The sequence below is a fragment of the Aphelocoma coerulescens genome, assembly GCF_041296385.1.
Source record: "Aphelocoma coerulescens isolate FSJ_1873_10779 chromosome Z unlocalized genomic scaffold, UR_Acoe_1.0 ChrZ, whole genome shotgun sequence".
NCBI classification, from domain to species: Eukaryota; Metazoa; Chordata; class Aves; order Passeriformes; family Corvidae; genus Aphelocoma; species Aphelocoma coerulescens.
Genome location: NW_027184085.1, coordinates 31,911,239 through 31,930,016, shown reverse-complemented (window position 1 = coordinate 31,930,016; position 18,778 = coordinate 31,911,239). Strand labels below are relative to the sequence as shown.

At 38.6% G+C, this 18,778-nt stretch overlaps 1 protein-coding gene across 2 annotated transcripts in view; it reads left to right on the top strand.

Annotated features, from left to right (window-relative positions):
• The window catches only part of TTC39B (tetratricopeptide repeat domain 39B), a 76,396-nt gene extending 68,957 nt beyond the window's left edge, over positions 1-7,439 (top strand). For both annotated transcript variants that reach the window (XM_069001169.1, XM_069001170.1), the window contains exons 17-19: positions 1,891-2,008; positions 3,110-3,226; positions 3,597-7,439. In XM_069001169.1, the coding sequence (XP_068857270.1) occupies positions 1,891-2,008; positions 3,110-3,226; positions 3,597-3,693 (332 nt within the window). In that variant the 3' untranslated portion in view covers positions 3,694-7,439. The remainder of the gene's footprint in view (positions 1-1,890; positions 2,009-3,109; positions 3,227-3,596) is intronic.
• The last annotated feature ends 11,339 nt before the right edge of the window (positions 7,440-18,778 follow it).

Below are 18,778 nucleotides of genomic sequence, written 5' to 3'. Positions count from 1 at the left end.
TTCAGTCAAATGTAATTTTATTCTGGACTTCATATATGTGATCTTGATCTGCTTTTAGAGATATGGAATTAGAGAAAATAAAGACTCTGCTTACCAGAGTTGCTGCTGAATCCCTAAGAAAAAGTGATTAAGGCTGCTAGCAGAGTATGACAAGGTTACAATACAATTTTAAGAGACAGGTTTTAGTCTCTAGTAGTAGCATCAAAGGATTGCTAAGATACTGTAAAAAAAGGGTGTTGATTATACACTAAGGTCACTTAGGGATTGAGACTTCCTAGAACTGTTTTTATTTCATTTGCTTCAAGTGAATAGGCACAGCATGGTATCTCTCAAGGATTGAAAGTAATTTTATGTTGTATAGAGCTGAAAATAGAGATGGTAGAAGGTACAAATGAAAGACTTTTGAGATGGGGGTTGTTTGGTTTGGTTTGGTTTGGTTTGGTTTGGTTTGGTTTGGTTTGGTTTTTTTCCACAGGATTTCTGGGAAACTTATTTTTTCAGGTTTTTTATTTCCAAGACATAAAAAAAAAAATACGTAACTTCAAGAAAAATTCATTTTTTTGCATGTTTTTTAATCCTGGTAATGATACTTCAGAGCACTGCAGCTGCAAAGATGGTTCTCCCACATTTACTGCAAGGTTGTCTGTGTTAAATTGGCCTGTGCGTTTGTTGTCATTTGGTGTTAATGTTTTGGCATAATAGCTTTTATTCTTTTGGGAAATAGCAGGGAGATACTAGTTGAAGTTGTTAAAGACTGGCGAGCCCTTACTGACATCAGTGCATGCCCCCATAATTTCAAGGAATGAGTCCTTCAGGAGAGAGGCACAGAATCCAATAGCTTAGCCTAGCAAACAGGCTAGAGAGAATGCAAAGTACTCATGTGCTGCACTTGTACTCTCACTAAAAGCGCAGTCTGTCAGTTACAATCTATCAAGACTTTCTGGATTTAAACACAGGCAGAAATAAGGATGAACGTAGTGGCAAAGCACTTTGCTGAATCCTAAAATGCATTAGTCTTGCATGTTTCAGAACTGTTTACATAGGATTTCTTTGGCAGACTATTAAGCAAAAAATTAACGTGACCTTAGAGAGCTGGTAATTAGTTGTAAACAACATGATCTGAAGGGAGAGTGTTTTGCTTCCTGAATTGTTAATATATGTGGTGCCATCTGTCTATCCATATGTGTTTTCTTTCCTTTCTTTTCCTTCCTTGTACCCAGCAAATGCTACAAACTAGGGGAACTAAAAAGGATCATACTTGCTAAGTAAATTTTGAATTGATTCAAACACCCTCGTTCATCTGATACCTTCAGTCTTATTGAACATAAAACTTCATTGAATTTTTCAAATGTTATACACTACTACTGAGGCTTCTTAAACACTGGGGGTGACAGAATTACTAATAAACATGGTTTCTTGAATTTGTACTGCAAAATGATGCTTCTGAGGAGCTCTGTAAGATAGAGGTGTAGTGTGGTTTTCTGTGGTTTTTTTATGTTACTGGTACTACTGGAGGTCTGCCTGTCTGTAACAGGGGAAGCTGTTAAGATAATGCAATGGTTTCTGTCTCACTCTAGTTTTAGCTGTTGTGAGTAAGAAATCTGTAGTTAATGACAGTTTATGCCTGTTTGTTGAATGTTTCAATTTCTTATTTCTTCTTTGCCTATCTTTTAAGAGAAAGGTAAGGATGTCATGTACGCATCTTCTTTAGTAGACAGTATTTTAAATCCTGCCTGAAGGTTATGTACATTTTGAGATACAGAACATGAGAAACAAGGTCCTGAGTCTGAATACATACTCCCTTCATGCATACTGAATACATACTGAAAATCTTATTTTCCTTTTCATGATGTCTTCAAACTGTTTGACATATCTCGCTTTTACTGTTAGATCACAATGAATACTATGTGGATGATGCGTGCATGTTGCAGCTACTGAAAGGCCTCTGCCTGAAACACTTGGGAAGACTCATGCAAGCTGAATTATGTTTCAGTAAAGTAATTCAAAGGTAAAAAAATAACAGAAATGGATTTTATAGCTTTTGGTAACATTTCTGATACTCCTGTTGTACCTGTCATGTTAGAATTTTGAATAATTAAGCATCCTGTTAAGGAGCTGGAATTAAAATACCTCTGAAGTAGTTAGAGAACCAGAAAACTTTGCTTGTATTTTTCTGTAGCAATTTAACACTTAATATAGCTTAATATATGTGGTGGTGTTTTAGATTAAATAAGTCGAACGGTCAGGTAACATATACAAATACATTTGGAATTGTATTTGCAGAGCTATCTGTAGGTAAGGACAATTCACTTAGGTTTCCTGTTTGTTTGGGTTTTTTTAATTCAGTATTTAGTAGTTCAGTAGTTAATGCTTCCCCATGTAGATGAAAAGTTGTTGTTACATGTTTCAAAGACTTGTTTTTCCTGTTTTATGGATTTATCAAATATTTCAGGTGTCAGATCCATACCACCTGTAATAGCTTTTCTATATAAAACATGAGTCAGGTACTGGTTGTAGTTGAAAACTTCTTGGGAGTTTCTAAGTATTTGGGCTGAAGAAGCATTTTTACATGTGCAATTTTTCTAACAAGTGATTTAGAAAAATTAATAAATAATAAAATTTGATATTGAGAATTATGTGTGTTTTAATCCTCTTGCTGTCTTGTTTTCTCTTGCTCTTTCTAAGATCCCATGGGAGTTTAGTCAGGCACTTTGCAAGTTACGGGGCAGAGGGGGTTGATTGGTTGCAAGTTAAAGTAACACTATTTCTGAAAAATCTTTTTCCAAAGGTAGTTGGCAACCGGCAGGCTTTTATAGCTGAGATATTAAAAAAAATCTAAAGACAACAGTTCTTCATAAAGTGCATGGGTGAAAGGAATAGTCTTCTGAATTGAATACCTACGTTTTGTTCAGTTTTATTTTCTACATGTCTAGGGCTGCTACAGTGCTTTAAGTCTGTTTATTTGTGTGTACAGAGTTAACCAGTAAAAAAGGTTCCAGAGTGGTTTTCTGGCTATGTGCTGTTACAGGCAGTGATTGCTTTTAAAAGTTAACTGTTCACTTGAGACACGCTTGTAAGTAATCATTTCTATATTTTTCTGGTTTTCTAGTGAGAAGCAAATAAAATATGACAGCTACTTGGTGCCATTCACCCTGTATGAATTGGGTCTTCTGTACAAACAACAGGATGAGAGAGAAAAAGCAATAAGATACATAGAAACCGCAAAGTAAGTGGATTTTTTTTTTTTTAATGACCTTGTAAATTAAGTATAGCTGGGTATTTGTAGCAATGAAAGCACGTTTTTTCTTCTTGACAGCTTCCTTGCAAAATACAAGTAGTTATAAATCTGTGTTCTTGATTTGGAGAACTTTTCAATATAGTTGAATTGAAGACACGGGTTCAGTTTATCAGGACATTTAATTTTAGTACTGGTCTAAATCTTCTTTGCTCAGTTTGTGGATGTAGCTTTAAATGTCTCATAACTCATCTGTCTGTCAATCTGTTGAAGGAATGAAGACTGTTATCTTGTGAACATACGAAGTAGAAACAATCCACTCCAAACATCTTTTTCTTAAAATAAGTTGTCTATTTTGCAGAAACAACTACAAGGAATACTCCATGGAGTCCAGGTTGCACTTCAGAATTCATGCAGCACTTGACAGCTTGAAGGTGTCACCTGCTTCAACACCTTGAATGAGGAGGGATGCTTTTCATGCATCAATAAATAGCCTACACAATCTTTTTGCAATCTTTTTTTAATCATAGAGAAGAACATAATGATTGTTTTCTGTCACTTCTGATTTTATGTATGTCATTATTTTAGACTTTTTCTGTATAGCACCTATACTGTATCTACGTGCTGTTTTAAAGAAGACCTTGTTTTTTGTTTGATAAAAATAATTTAATATTTTACTTGAATGGGGGATATTTTTTAAAAAAAAGGTGATGGTGCAATAAAATTTAATGAAAACACTTTTTTTTATATGAGAACAGATGCTGGTTATGCAGTGGAACTGGTGATAATTTCTGCATTTTTTGAAAGTTTGATTTTCTGAAGTACACTTGAGACTTTTTTGCCTCTGGAACAAAAATGCAATGTCTGCAGATAACCTTACCCACATTTGGCATACCATACTCTAAAATTTGTGTTCCAGAGGAAAGAATTAGTCATCTTTGATTTAATTTCATTTTGGGAACAAAATGAACCTAACTGAAGTGCAATATTTTTACTCTGTCAGATGAAGCTAAGCAGGGCTACAGTTATAATGTCTTTGCAGGTCTGTTTGATTCCAAAGAAGTGCTTACGGGGGATATTTTTCAGTTGTAGAAAAGCAGAGCTACAAAGGACACTATGTCCTTGTTCTAAAGTAGAATCAGCAGTCTTAAGTTGATCCTGACAGATTTATTTAACCTGTTTGAAAAAAAAAGCTTGCACTGAGAACATTCACATTGGAACTTACGCAGGATGTCTTTCCCAGTGAGAAAACACTGGGTAATTTTGCCTGGTGTCTCCCCCAAATAATTTTTGGTACAGCTGAAACTCATTGTTTCCCATCTTCCCTGTCATGGATCTGGAGAAAGGATTGTTCTTTTCCTTTTTGAAGCAATCATTTAATCGTAGACTAGCATCCTAGTTGGTATTCTCTGTTCTTGGATCCTAACCAAAGTAAATAAAAAATTGGGAGATTTATGTATTTATGTATTTTCCTAATAACGAGAATAATTCATATTAAGGGAAGTTGATTGTGCATCGAAAAGTGAATCCACTTTTAAATTTGCAGTTAAGAAAATGTGCATATTCTAGTCTAATTTCTACCAAAAATATGCAGTAAAATTGGGATACTTATAAGTGCATGCATTTTTCTTTTCAGGCTTATATGCAAACAACAGTATCAAACTGCATTTCCCATTTCTTTAGATACACAGTTTCTAGCTGTCTGTTCTTAAGAATAGATTTGATTTTTATTTAAGTATACACCAAATAACTCTTCTTTCACTAGCTATTGCAAAACTTTCCATTTCCATTTTTTATCAATGCCAGTATATTTACTTCTGCACAGTAAATTCACAGTACCTGTGCTCATGTATGTGATTCACTGCCCTTAACTACCACCCAAGCAAAATCAGGACAAAAGAAATAGGTGAAAAATGTGTCCTCAGTAAATGAGTAACTGAAGTTTCTAATTGAACAGTCAATATAATCTAAATGCTATAGCAATTCTTCTCAGGTTACTGAGAACACAGCTTTCTTCTATGACTTATAAATAACAGGGTCATTTAATTGCTTATAATTCTGTAATACAGTGGTATATTTCCAGGAGAAGTAAGAGTTTAAAAATATTAGCTAAATAAACATAACAGGTTTAAAATGGAAACCTCATCCAAAGTCTGTTTTTCTTTGTTGGTTTGGATTTCTGCATATTGTAAATGTGTAACTAAGTTACTGTATAAAATTATATACATGTAGGTTTGAAGCTTAGATACCTGAGACACTGAATTACTGATAAAATAAGCATGTTTATTTTCAAATATATGCAGTTGACTGTAGCTAAACTTCAAAACAGAGATTAGCATATATTGCCAACTGACTTGTCTAAAGATTTGCCCATTTATATATATAATCTGATTGTAAACTGTAGTGAGCATAAACTCATATATTTTCAGGAAATACTTTTAATGCATCCGTGGGCATTATGTGTTCAGTTTAGGATTATTTTGGTTTAATCTGATTGTTGGATTGGGGTCTGCTTCATTTTCCTGTGGAAGGTGATGGCAACAATTGCCAGTGAAACTTCTGTAATTTGTGTTCCAAATAGTATTCGCTCTAGAAGAGTTATAACTGGGACTACAGACTCTCAGAATGGAGCATGATGTAGTCTCTGATCTCTTGTTTTTGTGGGGAGTGTCTTACAGCTAATATTTGATGGGTGATTTGAGATAGAAAGCAAAATTAACAAAAAATGAGCAATGATATTCCTTAGAAACTTACTTTTTCAAAGTTTAGTACAAAGCTCCAAGTAGCAGTGTACTTTTTTCCACAGGTGATGTTACTGACTGAAGAGAGAGTAAAAAGAACTGTTTCCTTCAGTTCAGCTTTCCAAAGGCAATTTTAGTTCCCTGTGTATGTTATACTTTGTTCTTTCGGATGAGCCTTTTTGCACTCATGCAGAGAACCAGCTGATCGGCACAAATTTGCAATACCCTCTGTAGTGTTTTGGGGACTCAATATTAAGTACTGTTTAGAGCTTGTCTCCTTTCTGTGCTGCTGTTTTGTTTTTGCTAGAAAGATTGATCAGGATTCCTGGCTTTAAGCTTTATTCTGGACATTTTTTCCAAGTTGTTAATGGTGGAAATATGAATGTGTGGGAGTGATTTGTAACCCTTCAGTTAAGGTAGGTCTCCACAGAGCTGCAAGAGATGCTTAGTTTTCCAAATGCTGCAGAAAAGTGCATGTCTCCCTGACACAATGCATCAGTGATGCAGTATTATTTAGTACATTATGTCTGAGTTAAGTGTTCTGTCTAGGGGTTCAGACAAAGGGTCTGTGGCTTTTATTTTATTTTTTTTAATCTGCTGTATACTGTACTGGGCCTTAAATACAGTCTGATTTAGTCTTAACTGCTGTTTATAATATTCACCTCACATGCTCATCCTCCATGGGAATTTTGAATATTGTGCTGAGACTTTGAAACCAAGCAAAGCTGATCATATACCTATGATGCTATACCCTCTCTTGATAATAGTAGGAATTATAATATATACAAGGGCAAATTTAATTTGTTAGTTTAAGCAAGCAAGGCTAAGATTACAGTTACGTTATTACAAAAGGTCATTTAGTTCTTTCTGATAATAGATGTGTATTTTTTTTAAGGCAAGCAATAAAAAATTAGCCTGGTTATAGGACAAAGCTTCTCTTTGATTAAGAATTACCTACTTAGAAACTTACAGAAAATTTCTTGTCTGTGCGTATCAATCAAATGTTTAATCTGTTGAAAGATCATTGTACCATGGTTTATAAGTCTTTGTTAATCAGTTTTTAGTAGAGATTCAAAGCAAATGTATGTTGAAAGAAAGCTGTGGCAAGATTGTTACATATCTGTTCTAATGCACATGGGTAGCAGCTGTATGTAGCACTTTATGGCCAGAGAAATGTACAATAATCCGATCTTGTTATGTTTCTGAAACACCTTGCAAAGTGATGTGTAAAACAAGTAATTTCTTGTAACAAATTCAGCTTAGACTTTGCAATTATTTTACTACTAATCTCAATGTTTCATGTATTTTGTTTCTGTGTATTCTTACACTGCCTAGTTCAACAAAGAATGTTTATATTTGCTCTGGTGCTGCAGTTTTTTTGCTTCTGATCTACTGAGATTTGCACATTTTTATTTGGTACTTGATGAGTAAACAGTGAAGGCAGAAAAACAGAAAATGAGGAATGAAGTATGTTCTGGTTTAAAGAGCATGTAGAAATGTTCATTGTGATGCACTGGAATGGATGTTCACTTCAGAGGAATAAATCACGTACGCTTGTGCTACCGAGTGCTGACTTTGGCACTGTATTCCAGTTGTACATCAAGAACCTTCAGCTGAGATTTACCAAAGCATTATCATCAAAAAAGGCCTGATCTCTAGTTTGAACATGCTACCTTGGGCGTAGAGCTCTTATACAACCTGTCCAGACTGAGAGGTTGTACAAAGCTGTCAAGATCTGTTGAGTGAATAGAGGGTCTTTTGAATGTAGATAGCAAATATAAAATAAGCTACAGGGGTTTTTTTTGTTTGCTTGGGGGATTTTTGTTGTGCTACTGGTGTTCGGAGATTTTTTTTATTGTGTTCTGGGTTCTGGTTTGTGGGGTTTTTTCCTTAATCTGGTTATAAATGCTGTAGGACAAATGCATAAAGAAGTAGTGTGGCTCTTAATGCAATTGGTAGAAGAGTACCCTCTGGAAAAAAAGAGTCCATGGTTAGTGGAGCAAATTTAATGCTTAGTGATTGCAAGATTAAATGCTCTCCTTTTTCTAATAGTGTAAGCATGTACTTCCAGTCTGTAGAGAAGCACATGTCAGCTAGTAATCCCAGGTAGAAACATCTTCCTAGATCTAGTCACTTATTTAAAGAGAGAACTTCTTCAAACACGTAAGCAGTAGGAGATGTCTGTTTTCAGTGTCAGGTCTTTTGGTCCATGAAAATTTCAGTGGGCCAGATTCAGTATCTGTGCTATTGAAGCACGGAGAATACTCAGTGTTCATGTCATGTGACTGTGGGAAAAGTTAAGGTTTTACTAAAATCCCACCTGAGAGATTACTTCAGTATTTACAGTCAGGGTGGAGGGATATGCAAAATTAGGTTAATTCTACTTACATAGTTTACATTAGGCTTAACTTTTTCTAGAGCAATAGGAGATCTTCAGAATTCAACTTGGTTGTAGAAAAGAGGGCAGTATGAATGTATGTATTATGTTATTTTCATGACAGTTTTACTCAAGGTGATAGAACTTATGTCCAGGCAAAACATGATGCCTAAATATACTCAGGTACAGATATAAAACATTCATTTGTAACACTCAGCCCACCTTGATTAGATTGTTTCTCTCTCTTTTAAGAGACATTCTGTATTGTGTGCATCGATGAACATAAGCAGCATTCTGCAAAGGAATCTAGCTGTTGTTTAAAATTTCATGTGGTGTAGAATATGCATGCTGAAGCTTTACTTGGAAAAGATGCCTGGCTTAAATCTCTCTCCAAATTCTATTCATATCAGGAAAGTTGCTTCAAATCCATCTGTATTAGTTTTTACATAGGAACATTGAAAACTTGTTGAAAATGAGAGAATGTCTGATGTTCCTTCACCTACTGTTAATTGGTTTTACACATTTTACACTTTGAAGAAAGTTTAGCCTTTTTTTTTTTTTTTTTATCATATGGATAAAATTCAAGATCAGTTTCTTTTCACAACCCAAATGGAAATTACTTGTGCTGTAGTTTACATTAATTTTATTAGACTATTCATATGCTGTGGAAGCAATTTACTTCATTTGTTGCAATCAGTAATACTAATGATACTATAATCATTGTGTCTACTTCATAATGAATCTTTGAAGTGGAACCTGCTTCAAATCAGATTTTTGTGAGCTGAAAGAAAAGGGAAAAAGGTGAAAGTGAACCCTGGAGGCCAGTGACAATACATCTAGCGATTATCAACTTACAGGCTAAGATTTTAATAGGTTAAACAGAAGAAAATAAATAAGCCTTGCCTGAAAAATAAAACCTGCAACCCAAAATACTGTATGCTGTTGACTAATAACATTTCTTAGTGAACAAGCCAGTCTTCTAAGGAAATCTGAGAAAGAGCCAGATCAGCTAACTTAACATGTTGGATATGTGCTGTGTGTGAATAGTTACTTGGAGAATCTTACAGATTGGAAGGGACCTTAAACATCATCTGGTCCCAACCCCACCCCCTGCCATGGGCAGGGGCACCTTCCCTTAAATCAGGTTGCTCAAGGCTTTGTCCAGCCTGGCCTTCAACACTATTGGGGATGTGGCATCCGCAGCTTCTCTGGGCAACCTGCTCCAGTGCCTCACCACCTTCACAGTAAAGAATTTCTTCTCAATATCTAACCTAAATTTCCCTGTTTCAATTTGTACCCATTCCTCCTTGTCCTCTTGCTACAGGTGCTGAATCCCATCCCTCACCCTGCTGGCCAGGCTGCTTCTTTTGGTGCAGGGTGTGGTTGGCTATCTGGTCTGCAAGTGCACATTGCCAGCTCCTGTTCAGTTTCTTATCAACCATCCCCTCACGTCTTTTTCTCCAGGAGGTATCTCTCTCCATTGATACCTTGGGAGTTTGGAGTCAAGCAATCTAATTAAAATCAAGTTACATATTTTCTTGTCTAAACACTTCTGGTTCTCAGTGTGACTTGGTAAAGTGGTGGACCTTGCATTATGTTCTGTTTTCCATCAGCTTTTTTTTTTTTTTTTTTTTTTTTTTGGTTAGTTTTTATTAAAACTTCTGTGTTTATTTGATGTGTTACCCAAAGAGCATGTTGCAATAAACATAGCAGTTTGGTACTGGGATCACTGCAAAATTGAATTTAAATTTTACTGATTGACAATGGCAGGACAAAAAATAGAATTCTGGTTTCTGAAACAAGCAAGTTTCCTTAACTTCAGGAATCTTACCTGTGCACCTAAATGAGATTAGGTCTACCAATCAGAATATCCGCTAGTGTGACATCTGGAAATTTTGTCGAGATGGACTTTGGAAACTATTACATGCCCAGTGTTTCTGATGTATGAAACCCCATTGCAATAGTGATAATTTGTCAGGACCTGTTTTCCTTCTGGAGCTTAAAAAGAGAAAGAGATCCATCCCTTTGCTTTAATTTTTTTTCCTTGATTTTTTTACTGCTTTCCTAGGACAGCAGAGTGGGATTTGTATACTTGCCTCTCTGCTAGACTGTCTGAAATTGGTAGGAGAGTCTTCAAAGAAAAATCTTTTGTCTTCCACTATTGTCTAGCTCTATGCTTCCCTGGGATAATGTGCATCTGAGATACTTGCTTGTCTTTGCTGGCTGTGGCAGTTACCCCCATGGAAAGGGGATGGTGACTAGGAAAAGGAGAAAATTCAAGAGAAATTCATGTGTGAAGGATAAGTAAGAGTATGTTGGATAGGAGTTTCTGTAGCACATGAACAATTGATGTCACCTTAGACTGTGAGGCCAAACAGATTAATATGAAAGGATAAAAAAAGGATTTCTATCACGACGATTGTGACAGAAGCGTGTCTAGTAAGAGAAATTATGGTGCAGAGTACTCACTTACTAACTAAATGGAGGCAATGTAATCCAGAGGTGGTGGTGTTCTAAACAAACAAAAATAAAAATAAACCCCACAAACAAACAAAAACCAACCCAACCAACCAAAAAACCCCAGAGTGCTCACTTTGCAACTGGCAGAACCTTCAGGGGTGTTACACAGTTTCAGAAATAGCTCTTTCATCTGGAAGTTCTTAAGTTACAATGTTTTTGTAGCATGGATCTGACGGCTGTCAATAGGTGAAAAATAATAGCAATGAGAGTCCATTGTATTGTTAACTATTATAATCAAAAGCATTGCTTGTCAGAAAGTAATTAGATGAATGTAGCTGGAGGCTCTTTCTCCCATCTATTTCTTAGGGAACATTTAAGGAACCCTTAAACTGTCCTGTTCTAACTAAATACTGGCAGCTGCTACCCAAATTGTGTGGTAGTAGGGTCAGTAGCCCCATTCAATCTCACAAAAAAGACTCTGCATTGTAACACCTACTTTATAAGTGCCAAACAACCCACCATTATCTAGCCAGTGTGTCCCTATGGATTCCAGTGTGCTTGGTGCAACCTGACTGTCTGATCCTGTTACCTGGTCTCCTGTGACCAGCTGTACTGTATTACTGGAAAACACATGCGTGGTTTTTGTTGCTGAAGAGGCTTTGGGAGTACCTTGCAGAGTCTTGTGAAGAAACAAGGAGCTTCTACTGCAGCAGTTGCATCATATGGAGTACCCCAGTGGCCTGCTGTGCCATTTAGCAGAGTTTCTTGGTGTAGGATTTTCTTCTCCTTCCCGAGTACCCTTCTGGCAATCAGGCCCTAGGAAACAATATACCATCAGCAAAATCTTGCTTGTATTGGTTTAACTCCAACAGTGTTTGTGGAAACAGCTGTTTGTTAACAATCGTGATACTGTGTCTGAGCCTTTTAGGGGCTCAATTAGGAGTGATTCAAGGGCCAAATTCAAGTCTCAGCTGTATGCATTTCAGTTCCAGTAAAAACCAGCAAAACTGGCTCTCATACATACAAGAGAGGCATATATCTTCTAAACAAAGTAAGATGAAACATGCAGCAGTGGAAATAGTGTTTATTGCTTCTTTATTTACAAAGTGAAGATACCTTTGTGATAGCTGACTGCAAATGCACACCACATAAAATCCCTTCTTTTGAGACTTGAGGTAGGAGTTTGAGTACTATGCAATTCAATCCAAGCAGAATGCACAGAGGACAGAAGTTTTTGGCAGGAAAAGAATAGTTCTAGAACAAAATTGTGTTTAATCAGTCTTATGTTGGAAGCATCTTGTCCAGATTCTGTAGCAGACGACAGGCCCTTCACCACTAGTAGATTTCACCCTCCTTTTGTGACTGATGCCTTCTATGGGTCTTCCAGAGTTCAAACCTGGAAGACAGAAGCTGGGAGGGGTGGTGGTCTTGTTCAAAGAAAATTTCCTGCTCCCCTCCTCCACAGTCTTTGCTCACCCTTTGCAAGACCAAGTTTATCTTCTCTCTCTTCTCCCAACTCCATGAAAACTCAAGCCTACATCAGCTGGTTTCTGCCCAGCCCTCCTCCTTTGCCAGGTAAATGGAGGGAGCAGACAGTGTGGCACAGTCCAGCCGCTCACAGGGCAGGGCAATAATGCTCTGTATTGAAGACAGAAGCATCGGGGGTACCATGTACAACCAGGAGAGCAGCCTATATCTTGGGCACCTGGCTTGGCCTGCTATTGGCTCACATTCCGTCTGGCTTGGCTATGTGCGGAAGTGACCCTGGTTAAAGGCAGGCACACATGGTGAGCATGAGGAGGGACAGGTGAGAAAACAAGATGCCAAACCATGCAAGGTGCCCTTGTTAAAGAAAAAAAGCCCAGTAAACAAGAACCCTATGTTCTCCCTCACAGACCTGCTTTTGTCAGCAACACCCATGCAGGAGACTGGAGGCTCACCAGGCTTTGGGCTGATCTGTCAGGGAGGTTGCTGCCCACCACAGTACAAAGTGAGCCTTCTAGCAGCTGGGGGATCACAGTCACCTCTGCTGGCCAGGGAGTGTACACTGGGAACTGGGATAAGTGCTTTCTGTGGTGAGACTTTCCTCTAAGCAGAGCACCCCAGGCTAGCAGTCTTTCCAGGCTTGAACTGCTGTTTTGGCATCTGGCTGGACATGAGGTTCATCACATAAGCCACTTCTTGCACTCAGAGCATTTAAGATGAGACTGCAGTAGCAAAAAATGACACTGTGAGCCTGCTCAACTGCAGAGCATGAGATACAGGATGGCCAGAACCAGAGGTCAGCAGAGAAATCCAACTTTTCTGCTGATGTGAGACAAGCCACCATCACTGAGAATGACCTAGTCACAGTCCCCCACCTCTGTTTCCAGGGTAGTGAGACACAGCAGCAGTGCTTGGGATGTCTCAGTTTCAAAGAGTCCTTAATGACAAAATGTTCCTCCCTGCTGATCCCTGCTCAAAATTTGCAGGTGGAGCTGGTTGTAATCAGGGTATTTACTGATGTTCATGTGGAAGTAATAAGCACACTTGTGTGTAAAACCAGAGCCTTGAGCTTGAGAGATTCCAGACCTCTTTAACATGCTGCAGGCATTCTTCATACAGATGAAGAATGGTTCTACACTTGGTGAACAGGGAAACTAAACAGGGCAGGTCATGTAAAGAAAATTACAGATTTAAACTTTCCTACTTAAAAAACCTGTGCAGTGAGCACTATTTTTAATATGTGAGAGGGCACTGTGGGTGATGTGGCACTTTTCCAGTGACAGGTGTTAAAATTGGGCTCATTAGTAACTAGGCTTGATCTTAGTCTTGAAACTGGTCTGTCTTACAACCAGCCACCAAAAAGAAATCAGGAGTGACGGAGATTGATTCACCTCCTGCCACAGGGATGTGGATGGTTGCATCTTTACTGAAGGTTAGGTCTTGCCTGGGAAGGCAACTTCAGAAAACAGTTAAATCATTTATTTTAAAGTTTATAAAAGTGTATCACTACACAATGAAAAATGTGTAATTGTTGAAAAATGTGTTTTTAAAAGTAAGGAAGCCCTGTAGAGGGGCTTCAGGACAGTTTTATGACCAGCCCAACAAAATCAGAACAAGGTCCTGAAAGAGTTGCCAGTGATACTCCTGAGGAAGGATGCTGGGGTAGGTGATGACAAGTAGTACCCACCAGCTGGTCTCCTGACAGGGCTGGGAGAGTGCTGCTTGGGCTCCCTCACTAATACCAAGGAAAACATTCCATTCTCCCTGACTGGGGTAGAGGCAGAATCAGTATGAGTACAGCAGACACTACTGCCCCAGACTTGCAGTGACTGGGCAGAGACTCTGGAACAACACCTGTCATGGGATCTTGCAACCTCTTGATTTCTTTCCCTCTACTATCTTTATCTTATTCCATGAAAATAACTTCAATGACCAGATCAGCACTTCTCAGAAGGGAAAGACACTATTCGCCACGGAGGGCACTGACTGCCAGGAGGTAACCTCATCCTTGAGAACATGAACAACAAAGGATTCTGAAATTACAGAGAAAAAAGGGGTTGGTCTTTACAGGAGCTAATTGAAATTGGGAATACAAAATGCTGTGGGAGTTCTTTTCCAGGATATGAAAGAAATAGCTGTAGCTGTAATAAGATTAGCAGAAGCTGAGAAATGTGTGCAATTTTATTGAGGACAATCTGCTGGAGAATCAGTTGGAGGACTGAATACAGACATCTGCAGGATATAGAGAAAGGTTACTCACAAAGGAACAGGAGTCTCAAAAGCAGAAAGCAAGATTTGAAGACTAAAAAAATTCTATTGGTATTGCCAAGGTAGAACAGCTTTAAAAAATGGTCTTGTGGGTTTGTGGTTCCAGAAACTGGTAAATTGGTAATTGCCTTTTTGGCTGCACTGCCTGCAGATGCATGAGTACATGGCAGGGCAGATAGCCAAAATACCAGCTGAGAGGACACCTTGGTATGGAGGTCTGTAGGTACACTACATAACAGATCCAAACCATGGAGCTGATATTGGGGGCTGGACAGCCTTCTTTCGACATTTAGGGTGCGAAGGGTAAAGAAGTATCTGAAATGACATCGGAGGGGGTGGTTGAGACAGATGGATGTTAATTGTTTTCAGACTTCTCTGAGTCCTGTGCATTGCCCATTTGGATCTCATGCAATTCACTCTTGGGGTCTGTTTCCATTCTGGAGAAGAGCAGGAGCACAGCTGTGGCTGACATGGAGAGACTGAGCTTGGTGCTGTTACTGGACTTAAGGTTCCTGATGCATTGATGTCTTGCTCCACCCACAGAAGAGAAAGCAAGCATTGCAAAACTTCAAATCTGCAATTTTCATACTAGGGGGTTGCAGATAGATGTTGAAAATGAGAAAGGAGTGTAAAACAGGGGCCGCTGAGAAAAGAGCTGTGCATGCTGTGAGCATGGAGCGCAGCATAGCAGTAAACAGAGAGGTGATATCTCCTGACAGATCCTTGCTGCTCTTGTTATGAAAACAAAAAGTTACCTAACTGTGTGGCTTGGAAGAAATAAAGAAGACCTGCAAGAAATATTAGATAATAAAGCACCAGGGCCAGATGGGTATGCAGCTGATTTTATGGGACATTCTGTGGCAAATTACTTCCAATTGTAAATAAAGGTTTTAATGCACTTAAAAACCAAAATGTTCTCCCCTAAATTAATTTAGCCCACCAGAAAAAAACCCAAAGAAGTGTAGAGTATACAAATATGTTTCATTATCCTCCATTGTCTACAATAATTTAAAAATTACTTACTTTTATTTTAGGGGACAGTGTTATAAGATGTTCTGAGAGCAAGTTTTCCAGAAGCCACTGCTCTCTTCATCACAGTATGAACTGAGTATGTCAGCTTTGCTGTGGCATTAAAATGTGATTGACCCGGAACATCTCAGCAGGGGATTCAATTTGCCTCCTGCGAGAGTAAGCCATTCACTCACCCAGTCATTTTCTCAACCTATATACTGGAAGACCAGCAATTACCCTTTTCCACTGGTGCTCTGGGAAGCAGAGCACTCTTGCCTTGCCCATGTCAGAGCCCCATGGGCTCTGTACAGCCCTGATGAGTGCCAGTGTGGGGCTCTGAAAGTGCTGACACAGAAGTTCACAGCAGTGGACACCGGCTCAGTGCGTAGTGAATTAAGCCTTTGTGTGGAGCTGGAAATATACTGAGTGCGCAGTAATTGGGGTAGAGATGTGTATGCCATTCCTGGAGCCTTCCAGTAGTAATGGGCTTTCTGTCAAGAAGTATTTCAGAATTTTAGGTTGTACCAGCCAAACACAGATTTTCTATCTGTGTAGGATGAAATATATCCCCATATTTATCCATGTGGGTATTAGTTTGCAGAACCATTTCTGTCAGAGGTGAAGACTTTGAAGGACGTTACCCATTTACCAGAATCTGGGACTGTGTTCAGCATCTTTGTTTTACTGTACACGTACTTCATGTACATCTCTATTAAAATGCATTTGTTTGATATCGGCTACCACGGTGTATACATACACATTCTTGCAGATACAGACATACATATGAATATGTGTGCATAAATATGTGTGCTACTTAAACATCTATTTAAAATAAATGAATAATTATTCCACTTAGGCATAATTTCACATAGCAGTGACATAGCAGTGTCAACCTTAGGATTATGAATTTCTGTGTGCTTGGAGAACACTTCTCCTGTGTTAATGCTTGCTCTGCAGCTGCAGCCCAGGCACCAGCATAGAGGTTTATTGCAGGAGGTGAGCCCAGCTTACTCACTCCGTTCAGAGGGCCGTGGGGTCACTGTCACATGCTTAGGCAGAGGTACTCATTTGCTATAGATGTGGTGTGATTTCTTCTGGTGAAGGATGATGCTGCTAGCTCTGATTTCCAGGTTCAAACAGGTGCCCACTTGGGGCAGAGTACTTCACCCTGCTTATCTGCTTGGCCTGGGGTCTGGTCAGAAGATACAAAAAAAGAAAACTATTTGTGGTGAGTTACTGGAGGCACCAGTAAATTTTGGTGTTGGATATTCTAAAAGCCCAATTTGGCTTACTGTCTTCAAGGACACATCTGTCCCTTTGAAGTAAGGTTTGACAGATAAGATGCTAAACTGGCCTGGAGGCATATGATTGGCAGCCAAATTCTTTATGCTATAAAAGTCCAGTACACTTTCATTCATTTAGATTCTTCCACATACTTGAAGTATATGGAGTTTCTCCCATGGATTGGGATGTCTCTTCATGGTTACTTCCCAGGGATTGATATAAAGAGAAAGAAGTATTCCATGAAAAGAAGTGTGGTGAAATAGCTCTGATTTCCAGGTTCAAACAGGTGCCCACTTGGGGCAGAGTACTTCACCCTGCTTATCTGCTTGGCCTGGGGTCTGGTCAGAAGATACAAAAAAAGAAAACTATTTGTGGTGAGTTACTGGAGGCACCAGTAAATTTTGGTGTTGGATATTCTAAAAGCCCAATTTGGCTTACTGTCTTCAAGGACACATCTGTCCCTTTGAAGTAAGGTTTGACAGATAAGATGCTAAACTGGCCTGGAGGCATATGATTGGCAGCCAAATTCTTTATGCTATAAAAGTCCAGTACACTTTCATTCATTTAGATTCTTCCACATACTTGAAGTATATGGAGTTTCTCCCATGGATTGGGATGTCTCTTCATGGTTACTTCCCAGGGATTGATATAAAGAGAAAGAAGTATTCCATGAAAAGAAGTGTGGTGAAATACATCAAAACTTCTACTTAATGTTTCTTTTCCTAGCTTTAATACATAATTGTTTTAATGCAGTGTATTTTGCCATTTTTTGTCATGGATGACTAGTGTTTTTAGAAAGTAGTGTTTCAGAAAGTAATTCTGATTCAGATCTGTCCATTAATTTCTCTTAATAAATAACTCATCTTTCATAAATATGTTGGATTTGCCATCATTGTGAGACACAGTTATGAAAACTGAAACCGTTGAGAGTCTGAAGCTAAAATGAGATCCAGTTGCCCCAGGACTACTCTCTCTGAGGAGGAGTTTAGGAAGCAAGGAGTTTTCTTGGCACATTGTGACTCAGTGACAGGGCTTCTTTAATAGACTTTGTCTGAAGCTCCCATTTCATCTACAACACCCACCTGTGAGCAGCCAGGGCCGATGATTTTTGCTCCGACAGGAAGCAGATGAAACCTGCTGTGGAGATGTTGCTCTCTGCTGTGCTGTAAATGGGGAGGTAATATTTTGGTGGGACTTTATTTATACACTCATGACTACATGCTAAGGAAATACCAAGATGGGCTCTGAGTCTTCTGCACCTTTTATGTTCTGATGTTTTCATTTTTTTTCATGGCTCCATTAAGGTTATTAATAGCATTTTTGTGTTTATACATATCTTACCTAAGTGAATGTGAAATGAAAGCAACCCAGTCATTGTCAGTGATGTCTCCACATTCTGTACGGCACCGTCTGCCTTGCTCCAGGGCTGTGTTCTGTGCTATGCTTTTCACACTAAAGCATGCTGAGAGGTCTTTACAAGCCACAACAGATCTTTCTGAACTTTAACAGGTAGTATTTCTCAATGCTCCAGCTGTAAGGCAGACTCTCAATTTCTTAATAGTACTTCTAATGGGCCTGTGAATTACATAAAAATTACCATTGTAATTCTAGAAAAGGCTACAGCATGAATTTTTATTGCCCAGCAGTTTGAGACCTAGGACATCTCAACACCTCAGATCTCTGGGAAATTATGTTCCCTGATGAAGCTGGGAGTCATCCTTTTCAGTAATTTCTAGGTTTGTAAGACAAAATCTACGACTGAATCAGGGTGAAACACTGTCTTTAAGGTTTTATGTATCAAGGAGGAGGAAGAGGAGAAGTATTTCTGTGGCTAATTTGATGTTTTGGCATCTGTAGAGAGGTATCCAGAAGCCTTAATGACCAGTCTACAAGAGCAAATATGTTTGTAACATCTAA